The sequence below is a fragment of the Phocoena phocoena genome, chromosome 1, assembly GCF_963924675.1.
Source record: "Phocoena phocoena chromosome 1, mPhoPho1.1, whole genome shotgun sequence".
Classification (NCBI taxonomy): Eukaryota; Metazoa; Chordata; class Mammalia; order Artiodactyla; family Phocoenidae; genus Phocoena; species Phocoena phocoena.
This window is the reverse complement of record NC_089219.1, coordinates 129227906-129248142: the sequence shown is the minus strand read 5'-3', so window position 1 is coordinate 129248142 and position 20237 is coordinate 129227906. Positions and strand designations below refer to the sequence as shown.

Genomic DNA, 20237 nt, shown 5'->3' with positions numbered 1-20237 from the left:
CAGAGCACAGAGGATTTTTAGAGTAGTAAAAATACTCTGTATGATACTATAATGGTAGATACATGTCATTATACATTTGTCCAAAACCACAGAATGTTTAAGAGTGAACGCTAATGTAAACTATGGACTTCAGGTGTGTCAATATAAGTTCATTAACTGTAACAAATGTACCATTCTGGTGGGAGATGTTGATGATGGAGGAGGCTAACAGGCGTGGGGACAGGGGGTATATGAGAAATCTCTGTACTTTCCTCTCTATTTTGCTGTGAACCTCTAACTGCTCTAAAAAAATTGTCTTTAAAAAGAAAAAACAAAAATAGGGTGCAATGTATCAACCAATACACTAAGAATCCATGCAAGAAAATGTCTTTAAAAGCATAATCCTGCATTTATTAGTGGATTAGGAAAATAGCTCATGTTAAAATATAGTTCCCAGGAAACCACTGCTTACATTTAATAAAGTCACTAGTTTTCTATATGTACAGAAGAATTTTACACTTCAGTACCTTGGCTTCTGGGTTAGCTGCCAAAATTTTGGCACCACATTCTACTGAAGCATAATTATTTCGATTTTTCTGGACCTTTTTTGTGGCATGTAGACCTCCATTAGAAGATGGATGCATTGACTGACCTGCAGACAAACCTTATTATGAACATATATATATGATGATTATGATTGAAAATACCCAGAGCAAACAATCTCAAGAGCAACAGGCTGCCATCTAGAACAGGTTTTAATGCTTTAAATACTTTAAATACTTAATAAAATTCAAATACTTTAAATACTTAATAAAATTAATGTTTTAATTTTAAAAACCCACATGAAAATCAAAATGTTTCAGCTCAATAACTTTAAAATATCCCTAATAAACAAATTAACTACAAAAATCCACATTACTCGATTTATGCCTAGTACAATTCATTCACAAAATGAAGCTTATCCATGAAAATCAAAACTTTTTGCATATACATTTTATTCTATTAAGGACGAATGCTATCCTTCTATCTCTAATCCCAATCATAATAATTTTTAACTCTGAGATTTAATTTACAACAAAAAGAGTATAATAATTTAGTTCAATTCTGTTTACGGTTTAAAGCTTTATGACTCAGAACTTTCCATGCCTCAACTTTCCTCTTATAAACTGAGATGAAAAATCACTGCTCTGCCTACTTTATTTTAGCCTCATTTAATAATTTACAATGGATTTTCATCAGGATTAAGACATATGCACAGGTAAATTACATGTGGGTAATCAAAGGTATCTTGGTAAGTTTCACCTTTAAAAAGTTTTCAAAAATGTTACTTTGTTTTACCAATTAAAAAGAGAACTACATATTTAAACCAGTCCCTTTAAAAAAAAGAAAAAAAAAGTCACAGTGCTTCCTTACTTTTTTCTTTTTCTACCTCCATAACTTTCTTTTTCCATTCATCAAATGTTGGTATATCTTCTGGATCTTTGGGATTTGTTACAGATGCAGGGTCAATTTCTCCTGGTTTTGTATAATCAGAACTCTGACAGAAATGTCAAAAATAAACAGATTTCAGATTTCAAAGAATATAGAGAAAACAGATTAATAAATTATAATAGTAAATACAAATGTTTCTGTCAAATAGAAGTCCAATTTTATAATGAAGGATAGTATTTTGAAAACAAAAACAAAAAATGTAAAAAGAAAAGTTTTGGTTTAACTTCAAAGTTGAGTTTCTCTTCGAAGAATTAAAATCTTCTACCTAAGCACCACAGGATGAATCCCTTCACATGTTAGCAATATTAGCACAGGCTGTAAAAAAAACCTATATAATATCGTAAGCCAAAAATTACCCATACAAAAACTGTACAAATACTATAATTTTAATGCATCCATCTTAAAATCTACATTAATATATACAATAAAGGAAGCTAACTAATTTTACATGTCATATATTGTTTCTACAAAATCCTTAACAAGAAGTACCATTTACATAACTAATAAAGACCTAGTGTATAGCAGAGGGAACTCTAAATACTCTATAATGACCTATATGGGAAAATAATCTAAAAAAGAGTTGATATATGTATAATTGATTCACTTTGCTATACAGCAAAAAGTAATACAACATTGTAAGTCAATTATACTCCAATAAAAATTAAAATAAAAAGAAGTACCATTTATATAAAAATTTTACGGTGGATATGAAAACCTAAATGTGAAAAGCAAAGCTTAAAGTACAGAAAAACATCTTCATGATTCAGGCTATAAAAGAATTCAACAAGATGAAGAAAGAAATCATTTTTAAGAAGGCTGATACATTTGGATAGATTATAATTTAAAAATTAAATATATCAAAAGACCATAAACCACATGGTTCAAATAGCCAGAGACAGAAATAAATACCTGCAACACATTCAGCCAACAATTATTACCAACTATAAAGACTGCCTACAAATCAATAATGGGGGAGAGTAAAGGAATAACAATAAACTAAGCAAAGAGAAAATACAAAATGTTCACTCAGTGTAATCAGGGAATGCAAAGGAAAGCTAAAGATACTAAATAAATTATACTAATCTGAGGTTAAAGTGTGACAGCCTATTGAGCCATGGTACATCTATTAGACTGCTAAAGTGAGTTTCACATTTAGGAATATTAAAGATATGCATACCCTATGACCCAATAATTCCACTCCTATGTATAAATATCAGTGAAAACACACATATGTGCCTAAGAAAATATGCATAAGGATACTTACTGCAGCACTATGGATAACATCAAAAAAATTAGAAACAATCTAAATATCCATTAATTGAAGAATAAATTGTGGTAGAATTGAACAATGAACAGACAAAACTCAAAAACAATGTTGAGTAAAATGATACTTAAGACAAGAACGATACCATTTTACATTGTTTCAAAATATGCCAAATAATAGTATGTATTGTTTGTAGCAATGCATATTTGGTAAAAGTTAAAAAACATGCTCTACCAATGTAAAAAACACCAAATTCAAGACAATGGTTATATCTGAAGTGGAGAGAAGAAATGTAACTGGGAAGGGCATAAAATTCAATCTGTAATTTTTTTCTTAATTGGAAGAATGTATGCAATGATGTTCATTCCATTTTTAAATTATTTCTGTACTCCTAAAACAACACACAATGTACTTATTAACAGTACCTTGAGAAGTGTACAAAACATCTATTTAGACAGCGTACTTTGGTAAACAGCACAAATCTCATACAGTATATATTTGCTGTATTAGGGCACATTTTCGAGTACTAATACTAATTAGTGTATTAGTGTAATACATCAATACAAATACCTATTATCTCCCTTTAGGAAGACTTATTAGCAAATTGGTTCCTATACAACCTCCACGTCGGAGCGTTTTACAGAACACACCAACTTATCAAATAAAGTATGTGGCTATTAAAAAAATACATAGCAGAAAATAAAATTAAAGAAGTAGCATTATACTAATTTAATTTAAAAATTAAATAACAAAAATCTAGTTTGAATGAGAAAATAAACAATTATTTATAAAAATTAATATAGTTGAGATACTTAAGAGTAAAGCCCAAATACTAAAAGAAATACATAAGAACGTACACACACTCTGTGAGACTCAGGCAGAGCAATCACTATCGCCTCTTAGCAACAAATAAGAGAACTAAACAATACAATAAAATTACTTTGTAAAGCATTATAACAGGCAAAAGAGTGGAATTTTTAACTGCATTAATTACCTCCTAAATAACTTAATATTCCAGAAAAATTGTCAGATAATGAGCATATTATAAAGTGTCCAGTAGTTTTGTATACTATCCAGTTCAGAATAATTCTGCCCTGTTAAGTTTGTGTGAGTAGGAGAGTTTATCCCTGTTATCTCAAGGATCTGCAAGACACTGCTGCAAATGGTTAAGGAGAACAAGCAAATCTTGGACAAAACTGGCTGCCATGCTTGAATTTTACATTTGATACTTAAATAGCTCAAAGAAGACATTTTTGTAATGTTTGCCTAATTTTATTTATGCCTGTGGTATTTGACAACTGAACTGTAACACATGCTTGATTTGGTTTCACTGGGAAAATTACTTCCTTCAAGATGTTGGACTAGGAAATGGGGACCTTCTATATTTATAAAAGACATCAAATAAACAGCTGGCCCAATGATAGTAAAGTCTCCAGAATGAAGTTTAGTTAGTTATGAGTGCAGATTCACAGAAAATATGTGAAAGAAAAGGTGGAGAACAGAAGATCCAAATTATAAAGAAATAAATGTGGATGTGGTACTCAGTATTTTAAAATACTCTGATTCCACGCGTTTTGAAGTGCATAGAGTGGCCTTCATCTCTTTTATTTAGCTATTTCTTAGCTGAAGGGAGCAGACTTCTCTGTCAACATTTCTTCAGGAAGTTCTGTGCTGGCCTCTACGTGAAGTCAAAGTAGAACTCGAAAGAAGAAAAGAAAGTAAAACTGCTACACAGGAATGAGCCTTGTCTTTATTTTAAGAACCATATTCTTTAATATAAGCTGGTCTAGTTGTATTCTGCACACAAATAACAAAGGGTAAAATGTCCCTTTAAAATAATTCTGGTTGAAGAGACTAAATTTAATCTTGTATTATTGAGTTAAATTTTTATTCTGAAGATACTTAACAATCATAACTTCTATATAGCTCTCTTAACTGCCTAAATAAGGACTTTATGTATCTGGTTATCAAATAATCAATGGTGGCAAAAAACCTTTATAATTAAATATAACCCAAGAGAGTTCATACTTGGGACAACACTATGTATAAACAGTATACTGGCAATAGTTCTGTGAAGTAACCACTTGCTATCTGGGTGCACAGTTCACCTCAGTTCCACATTCATCACTAACTACTGATCCCCTGACTTTACGGCAAATACGGATAGCAAATTACAAGATTAGCTAATAACAAAAATGCATTGTATAATAAAGTAGGATATAGTGCAAGTTATTTACCTACCTCACTTTTTAAATTATCTGAAGCATTCAATGCAGATTTTGGGTCACCACCACCCTGATCACTTGATGAAACTTTTGATTCAAATTCCGATTTTGTTATCTTTCCTTTAGCATGCAAAGATGACACATTTTCTATGTGCTGGCTGACAAGGCTATTTGAAAGCAAAAGGCATATTAAATAAACAAATTTTAGCTGAATAACGAGTATATGCAATCTAAACTATTATAAGTGTACATGCGTACAAAGTAAACCAAGAAAGGAGTACAAATGGATCAGTTTCCTCTCAGTCATAATGTGGAATTAAGCATGCACCAAAGTCTACTCAAACGTGACACTGCTGTTTATTACAGAACCATACGAAGGGCAAACAACTGCTCACACCCACCTTTCAGGTGGACTGACAAAGGAAGGCTGGTCAACTGGAGCATTTGCATCAAGGGCCTCACCAACATCACAATCAGTTTCAGATTGCTCAGTTTCACTTGGCTTGGCTATAGGAACAGTACCAGATTTTTCTATTTCACTAAAATAGAAACAAAAAAGACAATCTGACAATTTAATGGATATAATGAACCATAAGTTAAAAGTGATATTACTGGTTTCCAAAACAAATCTAAGCCAGAAAAGAATGCTTTAGAGCTCTGCAGACGATTTTCAAGAATTCAGATATTTTAAATCATGTAAAGATTTAAATTACGTAAACTGTTGACTCGATCTGTTAGTGCCCTTCCTTGGCCTTTAAATATTGGGTTGGCAAAAAAGTGCCTTTGGTTTTTAAGTAAAAATAAAAGACACATTTTTCATTTTCACGAAGAACGTTATTGAACAACATATTCACCCTTTTGTTCCACTACCTTCTGCCATTTTTCAGGCAACTTCATAATTCCATCTTCCCAAAACTTTTTAGCTTTTTGAGCAAAGAACTGTTCCAGGTACCTTTTACAGTCTTCCAGGGAACTGAAATTTTTTCCATTAAGAGAATTTTGTAAAGACCAAAGTAAATGGAAATCCAAAGGTGCAACGCCTGGTGAATATGGCAGATGAATCAGAACTTCCCAGCTAAGCTGTAACAGTTTTTGCCTGGTCATCAAAGAAACATGCAGTCTTGCGTTATCCTGATGGGAGATTATGCATTTTCTGTTTACTAATAACAAAATGCTAATTAACAATTCCTGACGCTTTTTGTTGAGTGCTGCTTTCAGTTGGTCTAACTGGGAGCAGTACTGTTGGAATTAATCATTTGGTTTTCTCGAAGGAGCTCATAATAGAGGACTCACTTCCAATCCCACCATATACACAACATCACCTTCTTTGGATGAAGACCAGACTTTGGTGTGGTTGGTGTTGGTTCATTTCACTTGCCCCATGATCTCTTCCATTCCACATTATTGTACAGTATCCACTTTTCATTGCCCGTCACAATTTGTTTTAAAAACAGAATGTTTTCATTACATTTAAGAAGAGAATCGCATGCGGAAGTACAGTCAAGAATGTTTTTTCCACTTAATTTATAAGGAACCCAAACATCAAAGCGATTAACATAACCAAGCTGGTGCAAATGATTTTCAATGCTTGATTTGGGTATTTTGATATGTTGGCTATCTCCCTCGTGGTATAACGTTGATTGTTCTCAATTAATGTCTCAATTTGATCTCTATCAACTTCAGCTGGTCTACCCGACCGCGGAGCACCATCCAGCGAGAAATCTCCAGCATGAAACTTCGCAAACCACTTTTGACATGTTCGATCAGTCACAGCACCTTCTCCATACTCTGCACAAATCTTTTTGTGTGTTTCAGTTGCTTTTTTACCTTTCTTGAAATAATAAAGCATAACAGACTGAAAATGCTGCTTTTTTTCTTCCATCTTCAATATTAAAATGGCCACACAAAAATTCACCAATTTTGATGTCTTTTTTTAAATGCATGGTGATATGACAGCTGTCACATACAATCTAACAAAACTGCTTCGAATGAAGTTAAAGACGACTAAGTGCTACTAGAGTCACCTTACGGAAAAAAAATGAATGAAACTTTTGGCCAACCCAATAGTTAATTACCAAATTTTAAAACAAAATATTATAGGTTAATATCTGATCTTGCCAAAAATAAGATTTTTTTTAAACATCTTTATTGGGGTATAATTGCTTTACAATGGTGTGTTAGTTTCTGCTTTATAACAAAGTGCATCAGTTATACATATACATATGTTCCCATATGTCTTCCCTCTTGTGTCTCCCTCCCTCCCACTCTCCCTATCCCACCCCTCCAGGCTGTCACAAAGCACCGAGCTAATATCCCTGTGCCTTGCGGCTGCTTCCCCCTAGCTATCTACCTTACTACGTTTGTTAGTGTGTATATGTCCATGACTCTCTCTCGCCCTGTCAAAGCTCACCCTTCCCCCTCCCCATATCCTCAAGTCCGATCCCCAGTAGGTCTGCGTCTTTATTCCTGTCTTAACCCTAGGTTCTTCATGACATTTTTTTCCCTTAAATTCCATATATATGTGTTAGCATACGGTATTTGTCTTTTTCTTTCTGACTTACTTCACTCTGTATGACAGACTCTAGGTCTATCCATCACATTACAAATAGCTCAATTTCATTTCTTTTTAAGGCTGAGTAATATTCCATTGTATATATGTGCCACATCTTCTTTATCCATTCATCCGATGATGGACACTTAGGTTGTTTCCATGTCCGGGCTATTGTAAACAGAGCTGCAATGAACATTTTGGTACATGACTCTTTTTGAATATTGGTTTTCTCAGGGTATATGCCCAGTAGTGGGATTGCTGGGTCATATGGTAGTTCTATTTGTAGTTTTTTAAGGAACCTCCATACTGTTCTCCATAGTGGCTGAACCAATTCACATTCCCACCAGCAGTGCAAGAGTGTTCCCTTTTCTCCACACCCTCTCCAGCATTTATTGTTTCTAGATTTTTTGATGATGGCCATTCTGACTGGTGTGAGATGATATCTCATCGTAGTTTTGATTTGCATTTCTCTAATGATTAATGATGTTGAGCATTCTTTCATGTGTTTGTTGGCATTCTGTATATCTTCTTTGGAGAAATGTCTATTTAGGTCTTCTGCCCATTTTTGGATTGGGTTGTTTGTTTTTTTGTTATTCAGCTGCATGAGCTGCTTGTAGATTTTGGAGATTAATCCTTTGTCAGTTGCTTCATTTGCAAATATTTTGCAACAACCCCATTCTGAGGGTTGTCTTTTGGTCTTGATTATGGTTTCCTTTGCTGTGCAAAAGCTTTGAAGTTTCATTAGGTCCCATTTGTTGATTTTTGTTTTTATTTCCATTTCTGGAGGAGGTGGGTCAAAAAGGATCTTGCTGTGATTTATGTCATAGAGTGTTCTGCCTATGTTTTCCTCTAACAGTTTGATAGTTTCTGGCCTTACTTTTAGGTCTTTAATCTATTTTGAGCTTATTTTTGTGTATGGTGTTAGGGAGTGATCTAATCTCATACTTTTACATGTAGCTGTCCAGTTTTCCCAGCACCACTTATTGAAGAGGCTGTCCTTTCTCCACTGTACATTCCTGCCACCTTTATCAAAGATAAGGTGTCCATATGTGCGTGGGTTTATCTCTGGGCTTTCTATCCTGTTCCATTGATCTATCTTTCTGTTTTTGTGCCAGTACCATACTGTCTTGATTACTGTAGCTTTGTAGTATTGTCTGAAGTCAGGGAGCCTGATTCCTCCAGCTCCTTTTTTCGTTCTCAAGATTGCTTTGGCTATTCGGGGTCTTTTGTGTTTCCATACAAATTGCAAAATTTTTTGTTCTAGTTCTGTGAAAAATGCCAGGGGTAGTTTGATAGGGATTGCATTGAATCTGTAGATTGCTTTGGGTAGTAGAGTCATTTTCACAATGTTGATTCTTCCCATCCAAGAACATGGTATATCTCTCCATCTATTTGTATCATATTTAATTTCTTTCATGAGTGTCTTATAATTTTCTGCATACAGGTCTTTTGTCTCCTTAGGTAGGTTTATTCCTAGATATTTTATTCTTTTAGTTGCAATGGTAAATGGGAGTGTTTTCTTGATTTCACTTTCAGATTTTTCATCATTAGTATATAGGAATGCCAGAGATTTCTGTGCATTAATTTTGTATCCTGCTACTTTACCAAATTCATTGATTAGCTCTAGTAGTTTTCTGGTAGCATCTTTAGGATTCTCTATGTATATAGTATCATGTCATCTGCAAACAGTGACAGCTTTACTTCTTTTCCGATTTGGATTCCTTTTATTTCCTTTTCTTCTCTGATTGCTGTGGCTAAAACTTCCAAAACTATGTTGATTAAGAGTGGTGAGAGTGGGCAACCTTGTCTTGTTCCTGATGTTAGTGAAAATGCTTTCAGTTTTTCACCATTGAGGATGATGCAAAAATAAGATTTTTAAATTATTTATTCTAAATGCATATTCTCTAATGTTTCATTTCTATTAGTACATTCTACCAATATTAGAATTGTTGCCTATAGTATCAAGAAATCATCTATTATCTCAAAACGCTTCACTAAAATTCTTTAAGCACGTCTATAATTTCATTTTAAAAATATATACCTTAATATTTTTCTTTACCTCACTCCCATTTCACTAGACTGTCATGTTCAATATAATGAGAAAATAAGATGTACTGTTCAGATACACAGTATCTAGCCTTAAATTCTTTCTAAGCATTTAATATTTTAAAATGTTAAATACTATCATTATTTCTAAGCATGTCTTTTGTTACCTTGTCCCTTACCAGGGCAAATTCCTAAATGGTAACTGTAACATCTCTGTGTACAACTCCTTCAACCCATTCCCTTACATTCTTGAAGAGAATAGGTGTCTAAAAAGTGCTGTGGTTAAAAAAAAAAATAGTAGTGATGATAAAAATGATGATATTAACTGACACATGTATTTTTACTATGTGCCAGATATTGTCCTATACACTTTATATAAATTAACTCATTTGATAAAGGATATGTTTAATGTAGTATTAAGAGAAGGGAATTTTGTTTTGTTCTTTGTAGTGTTGCTGGAGCTAGGAGTATAAAAGAGATTTTCTAAATTAAGGAAACCTTCAACATCACTAATCATCAGGGAAATGCAAATCAAAACCACAATGAGATATCACCTCACACCTGTCAGAATGGCTATTATCAAAAAGTTTACAAATAACAAGTATTGGCAAGGATGTGGAGAAAAGGGAACCCTTGTACACTGTTGGTGGGAATGTATATTGGTGCAGCCACTGTGGAAAACAGTAGGGGGGTTTCTCAAAAAACTAAAACTATGACCCAGCAATTCCACTCCTGGGTATATACCTGAAAAAAACAAAAACACCAATTTGGAAAGATACATGTACCCAATATTCACAGCAGCATTATTTACAATTTCTAAGACATGGAAACAACCTAAGAGTCCATCAACAGATAAATAGATAAAGAAGCTGTGGTGTATATAATATATATATATATATATATATATATATATATATATATATATATATATACACACACACACACACACACACACACACATACCCACACAAACAATGGAATACTAGTCAGCCAAAAAAATGAATGAAATTTTGCCATTTGCAGCAACATGGATGGACTTGGAGGGCATTATGCTAAGTGAAATAATTCGGAGAAAGATAAATACTGTATGATATAGCTTATATGTGGAATCTAAAAAATACAACAAACTAATAAATATAATAAAAGTAGCAGACTCACAGACACAGAGACCAAACTAGTGGTTACCAATGGGGAGGGTGGGAAGGGGCAATATAGGGGTGGCAGGGTGGAAGGTACAAAGTACTGGGTGTAAGATAGGCTCAAGGATGTATTGTACAACATGGGGAATATAGCCAATATTTTGTAGTAACTATAAATGGAAAGTAAACTTTAAACAATGTATAAGAATAAAATAGGCATTATTACTTAGATCTGCTATATAGCCTAAATGCCAAATTTGAGGATCAAAGAAATTTTTCTGTCATTATCTAATCATATTTTTTTTTCTTTGTAATGACTTACTCAAGCTTTGAGATTGGAGTGATCTCTGAGGTAGATGAGCTGGAAATATTTTCCACGTTTTCACTGTCCACAACTATACTGGAAGAATCTTCATGTAGATCAACTGTAGGGAGTGTTTCAATCACAGATGGACTTAACTTTTTTGACTCCGTATTCTGTTTTTAAAAAAGTCAGTTATATTTAATGTTGGGATTAATAAATTATCTCTTTAGCTGAAGAGGGTATCATAAGAAGTATGTCTCAAAAGTAACAATATAAATAATGTTCACTAAAAAAGTACTTTTATAAAAATCCTTTCTTCCAACATTACCACCCTAAGGAATATATTTCATATTAAAATACAGGCTCTACACATTTTTCATGGCATTTCATAAACTAGGACAAAGCAGCATGTCTTTCTTCTTTCCTATTTTATACCAGGACCCACAAAATTTCCCTCTTACTGTAATTAATTAATGCTAATAGAAACACAGAAATCCTATATAAATATATAAAATAGTACAGGCATAGTTTTTGCCCCTGAGTAGTTTAGAAGACAATGTGTATCAACAAATAACAACAGAAGGCATGTATAAATAACATTACAAAGCAATACATGATTCTTGCTGCTCCTTCAAGGCCCATATGCTCTGGGCCATTCACTCCTCCAAAACACAAACTGAAACGTACTTAATACCTCCTCATGTTTGAAAACCTCTTATCAGTACCTCCTCGCCCACAACTAACCCTAAATAGAATTAGCTATTCCCCTTCCTCTATGCCTCCACTTGTTCTCTGTACAGACTTTAATCACAGGATCTATAACACCTCAATTGCCCTTATTTATTTCTTTCTCTTCAACTACACTATAAATGTTTGAGTAAGGACTATGTTTTCTTTCTTTTTTTTTTTTTTTTTTTTTGCGGTACGCAGGCCTCTCACTGTTGTGGCCTCTCCCGTTGCGGAGCACAGGCTCCGGACGCGCAGGCTCAGCGGCCATGGCTCACGGGCCCAGCCACTCTGCGGCATGTGGGATCTTCCCGGACCGGGGCACGAACCCGTGTCCCCTGCATCAGCAGGCGGACTCTCAACCACTGCGCCACCAGGGAAGCCCGACTATGTTTTCTTGATCTTCATGTTCCTAGTGCCTAGCACACAGTAGACATTTAATAGTTACTAAATGAATATCAAGTGAGAGGTACTCATGCTCAGTTCAAGGTAAAGAGAAACTATGGACTACTCTGGACTAGAAGAACTAGGGTTCTGAAGAATAGGACGGCCAGTACAGCAGCAGAAAGAAAACATGAGGCAGAGTCAGAAGAATACAAAATAAAATGTCATCATTTGGGGAATTATTTACACTGGAACGAAAAATTCACAAAAGAGTACAAATAGTTTGCATTTTATGATGGAGACTTTTAGAAAAGAACCATTACAATATTATCAAATACTGCATTATCATTCAATATGCATTCAATATAAAAAAATCAGTAAGATATTTTACACTTTTTTTTTCTTTTACTAAGTCTCCAAAATCGATGTGTATCTTATACTTAACGGCAAATCTCAACTTCGACTATCCAATTTGCAATGCTCAATAGCCACAATAGCCATAATAATGGCTACTATATTGAACAGCACAGGTCTCTAAGATGCAGTGAGCACTTCAAAGTATTTGAACAAGAGAATACCATAATAAAGATTCAGGAAAATGAACAATGGCTGGACTGTTCAGGATACTCATAAAACTGAAGGGCTACAGAGATCACTTTTCTCTTATTCTTATGCACAAATCTTTTCCAAATGTCCTCCAGAATCCAATAAAATGAAACTTACTATATCTCCTTAGATAACCCAATTAACTTATAAGATAACTCTGGCTGCATTTTTTTAAGAGAATTCTCCCTCCTTTTAAGCTGAAATTTGTATTTGTTAATACTTGAGATATTTAGTTTTTCCTTAGTCTTTCTTCCCTCCAGATCAAATATCCCCAGTTCCTTCAGTCGCTCCCGATATTAAATGGTTTCCAGATGCTTCAGCATTCTGATCAGCTTACATTCTGGTCTAGTTTTTAATATCTTTCATAAAATCTGGTATACAAAATGGAAAATAACATTTAGGATGTAATATGAGAGAAAAAGGAAAAAACACACTCAACCTATTGTTTATTAATCCATATTCCACACTAAGTGGTAAAATTTTGGTATCAAAATGCTCTGTGAAAAAAAAAAAAAAAAAAAAAAAAAAAAATGCTCTGTGTTCTACATACAAATATGTTAAGTCAGAAAATAATTTCCCCTGACATCTGAAAAACTGAAGAGACAAGATAAACTACAGAAAGCCAAAATGGAATCTAGAAGAAAGGAGGACTTACAACCAAACCTATACTACAGAGAAAAGTCACATTTACTACTAAACCTGTAATTCCGAATTTTCTCAAAAGTAGTATTCTTAGCAGGTGACTAGTATTAAGGACAGTTGCATGGTACTACAAAAAGAAAAAAATAAAAATACACAATATGGTGACCAAACAGGTTTTCTGTTTTGTGAAGCAGTTTGAAAAGGCGTATCATTAAAAATCAAAGCAACAAAGCTTACTTGTACATTCACAATGTAGTCATCTTTTAACTTGTGTTCTTCTGGAGGAACAGGTAAGCTTGAACCCACTTTTCCCGATAATTCGGCATTGATAGGTCCCTCTCTTTCATCCTATATTGCAACAAAGAAAAGGTCAACGGATAAAACTGTTTCACAAAACAGTCCTGAAGCAACGTTAAAGACCATCTTTCTATACTTTACAACCAAAACACTTTACTGTGACTTTAATGTCTTTTATTTGTTTCTATGCTTATTGTCTACCTTCCTGCATTACCCTCCTTACTGCTTCACTTCAAATGTATACTACATGTGTGCGCTGGTGGTATAGTGATGAGCAAAGCTGCCTTCCAAATATACACTACATCTGATTTCTTAATAAACACTTTAGTCCTACTACCCAGCACTGTATGTCAGTAAATACTTGATAAATGAATGTACTTAGAGTTCTTTGTGTCATCTCTCTTGACACTGAATTTCAAATTAGAATTTCAGATATATTGTCCTTAAATTTATCTTCTGGCATATAAGCTTCGTAAAAGTGAAGTTCATATTCATCATTATCTAAGCCTGTATAGTATATATACTAGGTACCCAAATGTTTGCTGAAAGAATGTTTCCCCTTCCTTAATGCTTTGCTTAAACTCATTCTTACAACATTTAAGTTTTCAAATTTCTCATCAAAGAAGATATTAGCTCTAAATCTTACAGACTGTAGATAGAAGCACACAATTATACTTTATTCGGAGAGATACCCAGCAATAGTCTTCAAATTTTTAACTGCTCCATCCCAGAAATATATCCTGTGTAACTCAGAAATTTAAATAATCTAAACACAATATCATGCCAAAAATAAAAACAGCCCAAGCATGTAATTGTAAGTTTGTGCATTCACACACACACACACAAACGTACACACAAACATGCATGCACACACACAGGTGAGAAACAATGCAAAAGTCTATCAATAAATACATGCTTAATAAATTGTGATATACCCATGACAGAATAAAAATGTAGCTATTCAGAAGAATACAGTAACATGCAAAGGTATCCATGAGATATTACTGGAGAAGAGGAGAAATAAATTTGTACAATATTTTTTGAACAAAAATTAAAACATTAATTTGTGTGCTATAAAATGATATATCTATAACCACAGAAAATGGTCTGAATGTTCTCACAAGAAACCGTAAATTGTGGTTCCTTTGAGGAGGGGAATGGGATATAAATATGAATATCTTATAGTGGGTATAAATTACATCTGTAATTTAAAATAAGTATATTGAGTTGGGGGGAGGGGGGAGCCAAATCTAGCTAAAGTCAATACTCACCTTTAATCATTTAAAATGATAAAATAATAAATTTAGACACCATCAGATTTTTTGGACTCTGTCTATTCACTCCACACAATTATATAAAACAAAGTACATAGCCACTAATTGCAGACTTTCCCTACAATCCTCATTTCTAATAGTTTTTAATTTATAAGACTGGGGTTTCTTTAGAAACCCTTTGCTAGTTAAAGCATTAAAAAGAGAACCCTAGTTTTCTCTCTGAATAGGCACTATTTTTTCTCCTTACTGTAGGACTAAGGATGTTATTACAACATTCCAAATATAAGCAATAAGAATATATAAATATCTCAGAGTCACATTAATTTCAGAATTACCTGAGTAACTCCTCATATTACAGCAAAGAAAATTACAAATCTCCACCAAAAATTATGTCATAGTATTTGTGAAATACTTTTATTCCAAATGTTTTGAGGAAGTCTCAGAAAGCTAATACACAAATTACAACTTCAACTTCATTTAAGGTACCTTTTTCTGGAATTGTACATCTTCATTTTCTAGTGCACAATTGTCATCTTGAGAGTAGTATGATGAAGCTGAAGAACTCTCTTTGCAACATACATGCCAACTAGGAAGCCTGTAAAACATCCACCGTCACCACCACCAAAAAAAACAGAAGAAAGAAAGAAGAAAAAAAAGTTGTTAAGCCAACATATTCCATACCTGGACTAGAATTTGAGGCAATAAACAGATGGTTCTTATCCTAATGCCCTTGAGAACTTAACAATTTAACGATGAAGACAAATGTACATAAGATGAAGATTTTTTATTTAATGTCCTAAGAAAACCATAAACAGTGTTATCAGCACTCCAAGTAAGGCATCATGAATCTCATGAAGGTAAAACAGTAAAAACTTCACAAAAGGAGTATCTGATAATTATCACAGAAGGAACAGAGAAACTTGTCAAAGAGCTAACCTCCTCAGACAGCATCAAATGCCAATGATATTCTAAATTCTACCAAATATTTAAGAACAGATAACTCTAAAGCTACCTAAACTATTGATATTTCAAAGCACAGAAGCCTCCAAATTATTTTTATATAGGGAACATAACAGTGATATCAAAAATTAACAGAAAGAGCACATACATATAAATACTATAGGTTAATAATATGAAATCAGACACAAAACAGCTAAAGAAAATTTTTAAAAGTCTCCAATAACATACCAAAGATATAAAATACTACTGTTATGGTCAAGTAGAACTTAGCTCCGATATTCAAAAATGGTTCAATATAATATAACCTATTTAGTTTGCCATGCAAAAATATCAGTGAAAAACATCTCATGATTACCGTCACCAAAAGACATCTGATAAATTTACACAACCATCAAGATTTCTGAAGTCAATAAAATAGTAATAAGTAGACATTTAACATGGGAAACATATGCATAACACATAAGCCTAAAAGCCAGTATCATACTCAGTGAAGAAACCAAAAAATACCCCTATTTAGATCTGAAACAAGACAAAAATGTCCATTATCACTAGTATTACATAATATGAGGACAAAAGCAGTGTAAAATGGGAAAGGAGACAGTAACATTATCATTAATTGCAGATAATGAGTTTATATAGGTGGTAAACTAAAAAGAAACACCTATTAAAAGAAGTCTTGGAAAAAAAGAAAAAAGAAGTCTTGGGTATAAAATTATATTCCTAGGTATAAAATTTAGAAAGAAATCAACAGACTCTCTACTCAAATCATCACCACCAGTTATAAGATTTAACAGAAGATTTAGCCACAGCAATCAGAGAAGAAAAGGAAATAAAAGGAATCCAAATCGGAAAAGAAGAAGTAAAGCTGTCACTGTTTGCAGATGACATGATACTATACATAGAGAATCCTAAAGATGCTACCAGAAAACTACTAGAGCTAATCAATGAATTTAGTAAAGTAGCAGGATACAAAATTAATGCACAGAAATCTCTGGCATTCCTATATACTAATGATGAAAAATCTGAAAGTCAAATCAAGAAAACACTCCCATTTACCATTGCAACAAAAAGAATAAAATATCTAGGAATAAACCTACCTAAGGAGACAAAAGACCTGTATGCAGAAAATTATAAGACACTGATGAAAGAAATTAAAGATGATACAAATAGATGGAGAGATATACCATGTTCTTGGATGGGAAGAATCAACATTGTGAAAATGACTCTACTACCCAAAGCAATCTACAGATTCAATGCAATCCCTATCAAACTACCCCTGGCATTTTTCACAGAACTAGAACAAAAAATTTCACAATTTGTATGGAAACACAAAAGACCCCGAATAGCCAAAGCAATCTTGAGAACGAAAAAAGGAGCTGGAGGAATCAGGCTCCCTGACTTCAGACTATACTACAAAGCTACAGTAATCAAGACAGTATGGTACTGGCACAAAAACAGAAAGAGAGATCACTGGAACAGGATAGAAAGCCCAGAGATAAACCCACGCACATATGGACACCTCATCTTTGATAAAGGAGGCAGGAATGTACAGTGGAGAAAGGACAGCCTCTTCAATAAGTGGTGCTGGGAAAACTGGACAGCTACATGTAAAAGTATGAGATTAGATCACTCCCTAACACCATACACAAAAATAAGCTCAAAATGGATTAAAGACCTAAATGTAAGGCCAGAAACTATCAAACTCTTAGAGGAAAACATAGGCAGAACACTCTATGACATAAATCACAGCAAGATCCTTTCTGACCCACCTCCTCCAGAAATGGAAATAAAAACAAAAATCAACAAATGGGACCTAATGAAACTTCAAAGCTTTTGCACAGCAAAGGAAACCATAATCAAGACCAAAAGACAACCCTCAGAATGGGAGAAAATATTTGCCAATGAAGCAACTGACAGAGGATTAATCTCCAAAATTTACAAGCAGCTCATGCAGCTCAATAACAAAAAAACAAACAACCCAATCCAAAAATGGGCAGAAGACCTAAATAGACATTTCTCCAAAGAAGATATACAGACTGCCAACAAACACATGAAAGAATGCTCAACATCATTAATCATTAGAGAAATGCAAATCAAAACTACAATGAGATATCATCTCACACCACTCAGAATGGCCATCATCAAAAAATCTAGAAACAATAAATGCTGGAGAGGGTGTGGAGAAAAGGGAACACTCTTGCACTGCTGGTGGGAATGTGAATTGGTTCAGCCACTATGGAGAACAGTATGGAGGTTCCTTAAAAAACTACAAATAGAACTACCATATGACCCAGCAATCCCACTACTGGGCATATACCCTGAGAAAACCAAAATTCAAAAAGAATCATGTACCAAAATGTTCATTGCAGCTCTATTTACAATAGCCCGGAGATGGAAACAACCTAAGCGCCCATCATCGGATGAATGGATAAAGATGTGGCACATATACACAATGGAATATTACTCAGCCTTAAAAAGAAACGAAATTGAGCTATTTGTAATGAGATGGATAGACCTAGAGTCTGTCATACAGAGTGAAGTAAGTCAGAAAGAAAAAGACAAATACCGTATGCTAACACATATATATGGAATTTAAGGGGAAAAAAAATGTCATGAAGAACCTAGGGGTAAGACAGGAATAAAGACGCAGACCTACTGGAGAACGGACTTGAGGATATGGGGAGGGGGAAGGGTGAGCTTTGACAGGGTGAGAGAGAGTCATGGACATATACACACTAACAAACGTAGTAAAGTAGATAGCTGGGGGAAGCAGCCGCAAGGCACAGGGATATTAGCTCGGTGCTTTGTGACAGCCTGGAGGGGTGGGATAGGGAGAGTGGGAGGGAGGGAGACGCAAGAGGGAAGACATATGGGAACATATGTATATGTATAACTGATTCACTTTGTTATAAAGCAGAAACTAACACACGATTGTAAAGCAATTATACTCCAATAAAGATGTTTAAAAAAAAAAAAGATTTAACAGAAGAAAAGTCCCCGTTTATGATAGAAACAATAAAATACTAAATATTTAGTATTTTATAGTATTACAATGTAATACTATTATTTTGTATTTTATAGTATTTTATAGTATTACAATAAAATACTAAACTTAGTGAGAAATGTTCTATACATATACTAGTACATATTCTATGTTGTTAATAGTAGGAATGGTTGAAATTGCCATTATTGACAATTCTTTAAGTTGAAAAAAAGAAGTCAATTTTACACAATTTAAGGTAATATGTATGGAAGATCTGAAAACCACATACTGAAGTGGCAAAAAAGGAAACTTAAAAAATTAGACAGACTGACTCTAAACTTTATATAAATAGAATAGTCAAGAAGATTTAAATGTGGGGAAACTAGACATCTAAGAAACCACAATAATCACAACAATATGGTAGTGAGATGAGAGAGGAAAAGGGAATCCCCAGGGTGACTGGAAAGAGAATTCCTAGGATGACAGCTGTACGTACACAAAGAACAGAGGGCAACCATACTAAATTGGAGGTCATCAGAAGCTCTGGAAGAGTCTTCTTTAGGAGGATGAAATTAACAGCACAACTGATGAGTCTGAAAATCTCAAGAACAGATTTACATAACTGGCAGATAATTTGTAATTAAATAGAAAAATAAGCAAACATAACAAAACAAGTCAAATATTAGTACCATGAAAAAGGAAAAGTAGAACAGAAAAGGGAAAAGTAATCATGTTTTACTACACAGCTCAGTTGTATCATTTATAGTCATAATATAAACACTGAATACTGATCTAACCCAAATTATGACTAAACTGTATTACTAGCATGGGCTTAAGAGAATCTGATCATCTGTAGTAAAATACTTAAAACTGACATTAAAGCAATTATTTTAGAGACAAAGAGGTAAACATAAAATTCATCAGCCAAGAGATAAAAGTGGCTTCCTTGAAAGAAATAATGGGGAAAGAGGGATGAGGGAATGGCTTATTTGCAAAAGCAAACAAACAAAATCCTTTTAGAGCTATCTGACTTTTTGATATGAATACATCATTTTGATAAAAATTAAAACCAAAAAAAAAAAAATAGAGAAGAGCAAAGTACATAATAATATATACATATAGTATGCTACCGTGTGTGCATATGTGTACTAAAGGCACCTGTATGTGCATAAATTTCTCTGGAAGAATTAAAAAGAAAAGAAAAAAAAGCACCACCTTGGTTGCCTCCAGGGCAGAAAACTGAGTGACTGGGTGACAGGATAATGGATATTCTTCACTCTATAATACTCTATGTCTTTTGAACCACAAGAATATATTACTTATTCAAAATTTCATACAGATATATCATTATTTATTAAATATTTCT

General features: G+C 33.7%; 1 protein-coding gene across 1 annotated transcript in view; it reads right to left on the bottom strand.

Annotated features, from left to right (window-relative positions):
• The window catches only part of SUCO (SUN domain containing ossification factor), a 57791-nt gene extending 42257 nt beyond the window's left edge, over positions 1-15534 (bottom strand). The window contains exons 1-7 of the mRNA XM_065901422.1: positions 15415-15534; positions 13595-13705; positions 11018-11172; positions 5361-5498; positions 4976-5126; positions 1393-1516; positions 507-631 (exon numbers count right to left, since the gene is read on the bottom strand). Of these exons, the coding sequence (XP_065757494.1) occupies positions 507-631; positions 1393-1516; positions 4976-5126; positions 5361-5498; positions 11018-11172; positions 13595-13705; positions 15415-15534 (924 nt within the window). The remainder of the gene's footprint in view (positions 1-506; positions 632-1392; positions 1517-4975; positions 5127-5360; positions 5499-11017; positions 11173-13594; positions 13706-15414) is intronic.
• Between the last annotated feature and the right edge of the window lie 4703 nt (positions 15535-20237).